The sequence below is a fragment of the Somniosus microcephalus genome, chromosome 19 (assembly GCF_052327205.1).
Source record: "Somniosus microcephalus isolate GS21.2 chromosome 19, FLI_Smic_1.0, whole genome shotgun sequence".
Taxonomy (NCBI): domain Eukaryota; kingdom Metazoa; phylum Chordata; class Chondrichthyes; order Squaliformes; family Somniosidae; genus Somniosus; species Somniosus microcephalus.
The window spans coordinates 64,984,088-64,994,540 of record NC_141005.1 but is presented as its reverse complement, the minus strand read 5'-3'; the positions used below and the strand labels follow the sequence as shown (position 1 = coordinate 64,994,540).

Sequence of the window (10,453 nt, the reverse complement as noted above, 5' to 3'; positions counted from 1 at the left end):
TGCAATCAGAGAGGAATCGTGTGCTTTGGCAGTCTGGGAGCAGAGGGTCGCAGAGAACCCAATTTAGTTAAAGGTCACTTTTCCACAATTATCTTGCAGACAAACATATTTCTTGAAGCTCACTTCCTGTACCAGCTACTCTGTGTGCCCGTGCTCTCGACATTAACCCTTCATTTCTATCTGTATGATTGGCAGGAACAGTAATTGCAGTGAAAGTTTCAAACCGCCTCTCCGGGCTCATCTCCCGCCACTATCTTTTAGCAAGGTGTGTTTATTGACCCGTTTAAACAGGTGGACTTTTGCCATTTTAACTACACGCAGAATTTGATTATATATTTGCCGACAATTATGGGCAATTGTAACTTTAGTTTAACTGAATTTATTTTACGTTCATTCGGCTTTGTTCCACCCCCAATGATGTGACAACAACCAGGCTAAATGTGAAGCGGGGGAAGGACTTACAGCCTTAAATTGATTGTTTCCGCACTGAAGTTGCAGGTATTGGCTATCGCTGGGTTCAACGCTGCTACTTCTGGTGGGTGACAGCTATTCTCAGAATACTGATCTGCAGAACCGGGCTTTGAACCCCACGCGTAACCTGCAAGCGGCGGGTGGTATCGACAGGGCGCCAAACTCCCCACACCCCACATCCGCACCGAGCGCTGTGAAAGCTGAACAGTAATCGAATGTCTCAATCTCTGGTGACTCTTGCAAACCTCAGGTAATTCAATACGGGTGTTCTCCGGTATTGTCTCGTAGACATGAATATTATTACATTAATATTGATACAGATGGCTAATTTCTGCGCAATCTGGGTACTGACTGTTGCCGAAGGGGTGTGGGTTGAGCAGACCCCAGATTTTCTCTCTGTATCTGAAGGAGGGACAGCGACGCTGACCTGCGCCTATTTTGCTGATAAAATTCAAGACTTTGTAATCAACTGGCTTCACCAGCCAAGAAACCAAACTAATCAGACGTATATTTTTTATATGGACAACTCCACGGGAAACCTTTCAATCCGACTGATAAATAAAACAGGCCAAGAGCGAAACATAAGCCAGTTATCAATAACGAGCCTTCGGCAGACATATTATTGTGAACTGATGACTCTGAGTCCGCCTTCCACTGAAGGTGTGAAAGGGAATGGAAGCAGATTGACAGTAACAGGTAGGTTCCATTATTTAAGTTTCAAAATGTGGAACTATTTCTAGGACTTAATTGTAATTCAACCTGCCACATCCTTGCATTTAAGGCCAAGTGTTTATTAGTGATATGAAAGTTAAAGCAGTTGGACACCGGGCTGAGTTCTGTGACCACAGTCAGGAGCTATGGATGATGAGATACAATTGGCCAAGCCCAGCGGCTAGGGAGGGAGAATCAGCAGGACTGCTGCTCCTGGTCATAACTCAGTGTTAGTGATTCTTGTTGGAAAGTGCGAAGGTGTTGGGGGGGTGGGGCCAGGAGCGGGCTGGGCGAAAGAGCAAGGCTCGCTGAGAATGGAGACTTGGGAGAAGTGAAATGGGCCGACCGGTATCGGTGGAACGCTACACCCAGCAACAAACAAGGCCTTCGGGGGAGGAAGGCCAACATGGGCACCAAAATGGATATGTTCAACAATTCAACTGGATTCAGTGAATCAATGTGGACAACCTGAATACAATTTTACTCCAGATCCGTCTGGTAATTAGCACTGATGTGGATGTAGATCAGGGTTAGCGTGACAGCGACATTTTAATCTAAACGTTATTTTCTGATCGGTATTACAGTGATGTTCAATATTTCCAGACAAAGTTGTAAATAGATCAATAGATAGCGTCTGTCCAACAATTATTCAGTTCTTCTCAATATTACTTCGCAACCAGAATTTGCACCATCTCCTTGATCCACGTGAGAACCTTGAATGTCAAGACTGCTGAGCATGAACTTCATTAAATGCTTGGAGAGTAACTGTACTGGTGAATGCTGTACAATCCACACCAATACATCTGTGACTTGGATTAACATCGTAGTGATCTCTAGATTTCAGCTCTTACTGATAGTCGATGAGAATGTTGAGTCCTTTGTGTGCAGATCTATGGTTGTAAACAAACAGAAAGTATAACTAATCCGTAATGTTGTTGACTTTTCCTAACTTCACTCGGAATGTTGCGTTTTACTGAAGTCATTTTTGACTTTGTGTTTTCTGATTGGTACTGCACAACTTATTTCAAGGAATGTAGCGCAACCGGCACAAGCAGGCCATGCCGCAAACCAACCAGACTTAACGTTTCGACTAAATTCTATCGCAGATGCCCGGCACAGTATTGTTAATTTCTACCCCTGTGAAATGAGGCCGAACAGTCGGCAGCCAACGTGTCAACGGCTCAAACTCAGAATTTTAAACACTGACCGTCCAATCACGCCCTGGGATATTAGATGACCAACTCTCACCTTTCTAGAAATTCATCTCTCGACTGTTTTAGAAGAGGCGTTAAACTTTTCATTTAAAATAGGATAACATTTCAGCTAAAACAGCCGAGATGGGAAATTCAGACCAACGCCTCGGCGTAATATCAGGGTTCCAGCGTTTTAATTCATTTGATTATAAAGGTTATAAAGTGACGAGAACCCATAACAACATATACATCGTGGGGTTATCTCACAGTGAGATGTGCAATAATAGTAATTTCTCTTTTACTTGTTTTCAATTAAAACCAGATTAGTTGAAGGACGTATAGTTTGTGGAATTTGTACTTTCAATTGTGATATATATGCAAATTTCTTTTAAAGAATCTGATTCCTGGAAAATCAAAAATTCGTGGCCTTATCTGCTGCTGTGTCTGTCGGTGCTTTTATTGCTTATTTTACTCCTAGTTGTATGCAGCTGGAAAGCGAAACGTAAGTATTATACTTTCATTACCAATGTTAGATGCATATATCCTACTTTCACTACAAATATAAAATAGTCTCATATATTAATATAATAATGATGTATTTTAACAAATGTTTGAGGTCAAACGGAGACTGTTGCTGTTCGTGTTCATAGAATGATACAGAATCATAGAAAGATGCAGTATAAAAGGAGGCCAGTCGGCCCATCTTGCCCGTGCCGGAATGTGTTATATATGTGCTTAGATATGGTAACTGGAATATGTCAAAGCTTGTAATTGCTGTAAAACTTTTATAACATATATTTGTAATTTAAAAAAACAATTTGCCATATTAAGTAGGAGTGTGGTAGCATAATGGTAATGTTACTGGGCTAGTAATGCCTAGACTAGCTGGGCAATTTAAATTCTGTTAATTAAATAAGTCTGGAATTTTAAAAAAGCTAGTATCAGTAATAGTGACCATGAAACTGCCAGATTGTCGTAAAAACCCATCTGGTTCACTAATCCCCTTTAGGGAAGGAAATCTGCCATCCTTACCTGGTCTGGCCTTTATGTGACTCCAGACACACAGCAATGTGGTTGACTCTTAACAGTTCCTCTGAAAAGGCAGCTCGCCACCACCCTCTCAAGGGCAATTAGGGATGGGCAATAAATGCTGGCCTTGCCAGCGACGCCCATATCTTGTGAATGAATTTTTTAAAAGTCCATTTCTACAAGCCCTGAGATAACGTTTTATAAAATTTCTCCCTGCATTCTCACCTAAACGTAATCCAATTATCAATCCATCACCATATCTCCACTATTTAACGAATATGACGTTTTCTTGCTTACAACTGCGCACCAGCTATCGTGTATCACAGGATAATAGTTATCTATATCCTCTCCCGAATGTTCCTGGAAGCGTCACCCCTATCCTAAGCAGGTATTTGTCCTATTGTATTTTTCAAAGTTGCCTGTTTTTTGGGGGTGTTTGTTCAGCTACTCTGCGGTATAAATTGTACTGGTGTCTTCTCATTCTGGGCTCACAGTCCAAGCCAGCTTACCTTTACATTGTACGTGTCTCTCAGCAGTTTAAGACCTAGATTTTGACCCAAAGTTCATTTTCTAAATTAAAATATGTTGAGCTCTCCAAAACGTAACACCCTGAGACTGGGCATCATCAGCAAAGTGTTCTCAGCTCTCAGTCCAACGCATAATAATGTATTTTTGGAGGTACAATGCACTGACTCTATACAGTGATGTACACAAAGTTAGAACAGCTTGTTCTTCCGGATTATAAAACATCTCTAGATGGAACCTAGTACTGGCTTCACCTTGTTAATAGCTGGAAACTTTAACTGAAATAATCACACTCGAGCACTTTACTTTTTCAACCTTTATACATGCATGTTCTTTTGTGATGTATCTCCTCGTTTACCATGTTTATAATTGTGTTATTATTTTTTTTTAAACTAGGCCCGGTGGCCTATCACTCCCTAGAAGTCCAATGTTGTTGTCCCCATAAGGGGAGACACTTGTATCCCGCGGGGTTGTGCTTACCTGGTCCCACGATTTTCACTGTCTTAGTAAAAAAAATAGACCGATTCGTGGTGTACACGTTTCATGTTTTCTGTTCCAATATAGATTACTTCACATCTATTCACATAGAATTCCATCTGGTGTCCTTAGGCCATCTGCTCCAGTGGTTCACAGTTGTATGAATTCTCAATTCCCCATATGCTCCAGTTATGCATAGCATTACAGCTAGGCTGAGTTAGTTCTCTCACTGTCAATAGCATTACAGAATATATGGTTAAACTTTGCTTTAATTGTCGTGTGTATAATGCTACAGTGTATGGTGTGGATAAGCTCTGTTGCCTCTATTGCTGTATCTAACGTTACACGTACGGTGTAGCTAAGCCGTTCTATCCATCTGTGTGTATATTAGCCTATCGTGCAGTTAGACTTATACCGCTGATATAAAAGTCTGGTAAATGTATTCAGTAGCTTTGTTATAAGGATCTGTTGATGTGTTTTATGTTCTACAGCGGTTTATTGAAAATATTGAACCTTGACGTCTTGTAAATCTCATTGATTCTCAGACAGCTATAAGGCAAATCTAGAGTCATTCAGTATAACAGTGCTTCAGTGGGCTGCAGTCCACAACTCACTGTCACGTAATGGTGCAGCATTTACAATTCAGTAAAATTGCTCCGTGATTCTGGTCCCAAGTAGTGTTGCTCCAAGTTTTGTCACCTATTCTGCATAAAATACTTTTTGCGTTTCCAATTTAAAAGATTCTAGTAGCAATAATTCTTTAGACTCTTGCAAATAGATAATACTGAGACTGGCCGAATGCGCGTCCTCACACTGCAGGCCGCTGAATGATCGGTCTTCTGGGGTTTTTTTCCTGAGAATAAAGTTAATTACAGTTACAGTTTTAGCATAACGCAGAAGTTTCGCATGTAATGATACTCGGTTGTTTTGTAATTCCAGAGAAACAGGTAGTTGAATGCAGCGCTTCGTCTACTGGGACCGACCCAGAGGTACTGTACCTGTAATGATTATGTTTAACACAATGGGGCCACGTCCTGCACTTTGCAAAGCTGTGGTTTTAGTCTGACGCACAAGCAAAAAAAACACATACTACGCAAGTGTTTTTGCTAAGATTTAGCAGTAGTTACTGATCATTTCTTCCATTCTTCGGTAGTTTTGCTTTGTAACATGACAAGTTTAATTAAAGCAGAATCGTTTTAGGATCAAGTCCCGAAATCGTTGTTTTTAAGAGTTATCACTGAAAAACATGGTGAAAGATCAAGGGCCATGGTGCGAAACAGCACCTAGAATGAGAAAAGCAAATTGCAGGACGCTAAAAAAAGCGGTGACACCAACAAGAAAGAAAGCAATAGCGTTCATTTATATAGCGCCTTTCGGGACGTCAGAATTTCACATAGCGCTTCACGGATTTAAGTTTGAAACATGTGGGGGGGTTAATTTTAATCTAACTTGCTGGGTGGGAAAGTGACGCGGTCAGATGGCCACTGTCGTTAGGTAGAGAAACATGTTGATATGTGGACAATGTTGGGCTTTAAAAGGGCGAGGGTTGTTGAAGGGAGGGAGATTGAAGTAGTTAAGGAGTTCTCCGCCAGTAATTAACGCGGAGGTTGTCCCGATCCCCAGCCGTAACTTTGGGTGGAAAGGCCTGAGAAAGGGCGTAAACAGGCGCTAGGGAAGGACACGGCAGTGCGTCTCGATGTCAACACGTGGACTATGCAGGAACCTGTAAAAACACTGGTTCGGCCTCACTGGAATATTGTGTCTAATTCTGGGCACCGCACTTTAGGAAAGATGTGAAGGCCTTAGAGAGGGTTTAGAGAGAAAAGATTTACGAGAATGGTTCCAGGGATGAGGGACTTCAGTCATGTGGATAGAGTAGAGAAGCTGGGGTTGTTCTCCTTAGAGCAGAGAAGATTGAGATGGTATCTGATAGAGGTGGTCAATATCACGAGGGGTCTAGACAGAGTAGATAGAGTAAAACTGTTCCCATTGGGAGAACCAGAGGACACAGATTTAAGGTGATTGGCAGAAGAACCAAAGGCGACATGAGGGGAAACTTTTTTATGCAGAGAGTGGTCAGGATCTGGAATGCTCTGCCTGAAAGGGTGGTGGAGGCAGACTCGATCATGCTTTCAAAAGGGAATTGGATAAGTACCTGAAGGAAGAAATAATGCAGGGCTACGGAAAGGGCGGGGGAGTGTGGCTAGCTGACCTGTTCTTGCAGAGAGCTGGCATGGGCTCGATGGGACGAATGGCCTCCTGTGCTGTAACCATTCTATGATTCTAAGGAGCAAGAGCTTGTGGACGAAGCTTTGGCAGCTGAGAGGATACAAGACAGGAAACCTCAGAGGAGCTTTGACCTAGTAGTATGGATAAAATAGAAAGAGAAAATAAGGGATGAGGCCGAGAGAAAAAGCGAGAGGCTTAAGGCCACAAATGTACAGTTTACAATTGTTAGCCATATATTTAATTTAACTTCACAATATTTTAATTATAACAACTGCCTTCTTCACTGTAGACCAAGTCTCCTAGTGGTGGCATTCTAATGTTTTAATTATATATCTGCAAAATTTATGTTATATTTTAATTATGCAAAAGAATCCTACAAAATTAACAATACTACAGAAACAATATCAGACTGTACTTAAGACACTTTCTGTGACTGTCAGAAGGTCTTTATAGCACTAATAGTTACGCGTTTATTAATACTGCTGGTTCGTCTCAGGAAACTTCAAGACCGGATAGAACAACATATGCGACCTTGTTTTCTGCAAGACTGTCGGAAACCCCGCAGGATGTAAAATTGGAGATGGTTTATTCTGATCCACTGATGGAAAGGAAGGCACCCAATACGTCAACAGCGAAGGTACGTTGGCTTAAACAGTAAACCTAGACTTCGAATTAAATGAGAGAGAATTCAGCCAGACATCCAGTTGCACAGCCCTCACTGGATATTATAAATTAATGCAACCACCAAGATGCACCAATTACATAGGATTACATAGCACTTATTTAGTGAGCTATTGACAGACATATTTCAAACATGTATTAGCATCGTGTAAAATGTACCTACCTTACATAGAAACATAGAAGATAGGAGCAGGAGTAGGCCATTTGGCCCTTCGAGCCTGCTCCACCATTCAATGAGATCATGGCTGATCATCCAAATTCAGTACCCTGTCCCTGCCTTCTCCCCATATCCCTTGATCCCTTTAGCCTTAAGAAATATATCCAACTCTTTCTTGAATATATTTAATGAACTGGCCTCCACCGCCCTCTGTGGCAGAGAATTCCACAGGTTCACCACTCTCTGGGTGAAGAAATTCCTCCTCATTTCTGTCCTAAATGGCTTACCCCTTATCCTTAGACTATGACCCCTGGTTCTGGACTCCCCGGCCATCAGAAACATCCTTCCTGCATCTAGTCTGTCCAGGCCTGACAGAATTTTATAGGTTTCGATGAGATCCCCTCTCAATCTTCTAAACTCCAGTGAGTATAAGCCCAATCGACACAATCTCTCCTCATATGTCATTCCTGCCATCCCAGGTATCAGCCTGGTGAATCTTTGCTGCACTCCCTCCATGGCAAGAACGTCCTTCCTCAGGTAAGGCGACCAAAACTGCACACAATACTCAAGGTGTGGTCTCACCAAGGCCCTGTACAACTGTAGCAAGACATCCTTGTTCCTGTACTCGAACCCTCTTGCTACGAAGGCCAATATACCATTTGCCTTCTTAACCACCTGCTACACCTGCATGCTTACCTTCAGCGACTGGTGCACAAGAACACCCAGGTCTCTTTGCACTTCCCCTTCTCCCAATCTATTGCCATTCAAATAATAATCTGCCTTCCTATTTTTACCACCAAAGTGGATAACCTCACATTTATCCGCATTATAGTGCATTTGCCATGTTTCTGCCCAATCACCCAACCTGTCCAAATCGTACTGGAGTTTCACGACATCTTCCTCACAGCTTACCCTCCCACCCAGCTTTGTGTCGTCTGCAAATTTGGAGATATTACATCCAATTCCCTCGTCCAGATCATTAATATATATTGTGAACAGCTGGGGTCCTAGGACCAATCCTTGCGGTACCCCACTAGTCACTGCCTGCCACTCGGAAAACGACCCGTTTATTCCAACACTTTGCTTTCTGTCCGCCAACCAGTTCTCTATCCAAGTCAATACCTTGCCCCCAATCCCATGTGCCTTAATTTTGCACGCTAATCTCTTACAGTCAGTTTAAAGTCACACCTAAATTATTGTAACTTGTGCAGACTAATATCATTAAAAAGGTAAATACCTGCTCGCTAAACTCTCCATATCGCAAAATGCGGACAATAAATGCGTTGTCTGTATGTCCTACATTTACAGGCGGAATATTCAACTGTGAAGATCTGCACAGCAAAGGCCAAGACAGAAAGTGGAAATGGAGAGCAAATGGTTTACTCCCAGCTGCAGTTTAAAGAGAATAACAAAGCTCAGTTTCCGACACCCTGCTTGCAGTAAGCTGCAACCTACAGTCCGTTACTGTTTATGGCAAAAACCTTCACGTTAAACCGAAAATGCTGGAAATACTCAGTAGGTCAGGCAGCATCTGTGGAGAGAGAAACACTGCCCTGATTCTCACCTCCCTTTGCCTTTCACCATCATTCCTTTTGTCACTCCTGCCCTCCGCCCTATCACAGACCTTCCCATTTCGATGTTTTCCTGCCCCGTTATGTTCCTGGCTCTGTACTTGCTTAAAAACGGTTCATCTCTAACATCTTCTGATGAAAGGTCATCGACCTGAAACGTTAACTCTGTTTCTCTCTCCACAGATGCTGCTTGACCTGCTGAGTGTTTCCAGCATTTTCTGTTTTTAATATTGAAGCCTTTAGGTGACCGTTTAACACGGAAGTGGGAATTATTCGCCGCTATTGAGTTTCTGTCATTCCCTGTACTGACACTAGTAATGTCCAGGTGTCTCGTCAATCGTTTGTATAACGTGAGATGTCGAGTGTAAAGTTTAGAGGGGTGTAAGGTGATGGCTTGCTGTAGATTGGGGACACCAGTTATCTGTCGTACTCGTGTACAATAGTTTATTGATATCTTCCGATTAGTTTCATGGTTTCGCTTAGTATGGAACCCGCATGAAAGACCGGTGACCGTGATGCAAATTAACCACCGCCTTGTCCTTGAGGGAATAAACATCGAAGAGCTGACCCGCGCTCCCGGCGCAGAGTGGCGCCTGCCCGCAGCTAGCCGGGAAATCGTGCCTGACTTTCCGCCTCTTTAAATGAATGGATGGAAAAAGTAGGGAAGCAGTTATGAGCGCCCTACCGCAGAATTAGCCCCTATGGCGGTGCAATACATGTGGGGGATATCTTTACAAACGTTTTACATTGTGCTCCTGGCTATAGTCACCGAGTCACAATTTACAGCGAAACGTTTTCTGATACCAAAACGCAGAGTCAGAAAGCCGCCGATACTCACTGGGAAAGGTGAAGCCAACGCTGTTTCTGACCAGGCACCAGCTCCGCCGTTAAACTGCTGCAGTTTCAAAGCCTTTCGATATTAAAATGCTTCAGGTCGCAATCGCTACCGCCGCCTTTCAAAACTTTAACGTTCATGGTTTCATATTAATACCGCCCTCTCACGCTGAAAATTAACCTTTGCCCCATCTGGACGGCACGCTTGGGACAAGGGCAACATGCAATTGAAAGGAAAACTGTGAAAAGAGAAGGAATAATTGAAATAAAGATACATATCACACACCATATTATTACTTTGCGTGCAGACAGCAGCACACGGCGCACGCTTCTGTGTAAATCACCCACATATATTACCAGATAAGAAATGAAACTCATTTAAATTGCCCACGCAGTCTGTCACATACCACCTACAGTGGGTTTCTCTGTCTACATAGTAATAGTAATACTGATCACCGTCAGTGACTTACTTTTCATATAGAAAGGGGGGATTCAAATACTTTTTTGTATCCTTGTATATGAATGGACTGGGGACACACAGGTGTGTGCGTGTAACGGAGTATGCTGTCTTCAAG

General features: G+C 42.6%; 1 protein-coding gene across 1 annotated transcript; it reads left to right on the top strand.

Annotated features, from left to right (window-relative positions):
* The first annotated feature begins 758 nt into the window (after positions 1-758).
* On the top strand, positions 759-9,520 carry LOC147104539 (uncharacterized). The gene is made up of 5 exons (XM_085962147.1): positions 759-1,167; positions 2,770-2,877; positions 5,346-5,395; positions 7,132-7,272; positions 8,782-9,520. Exons 1-5 carry the CDS (start codon positions 762-764, stop codon positions 8,914-8,916), a joined length of 840 nt encoding a protein of 279 aa, XP_085818273.1. The 5' UTR covers positions 759-761; the 3' UTR covers positions 8,917-9,520.
* The last annotated feature ends 933 nt before the right edge of the window (positions 9,521-10,453 follow it).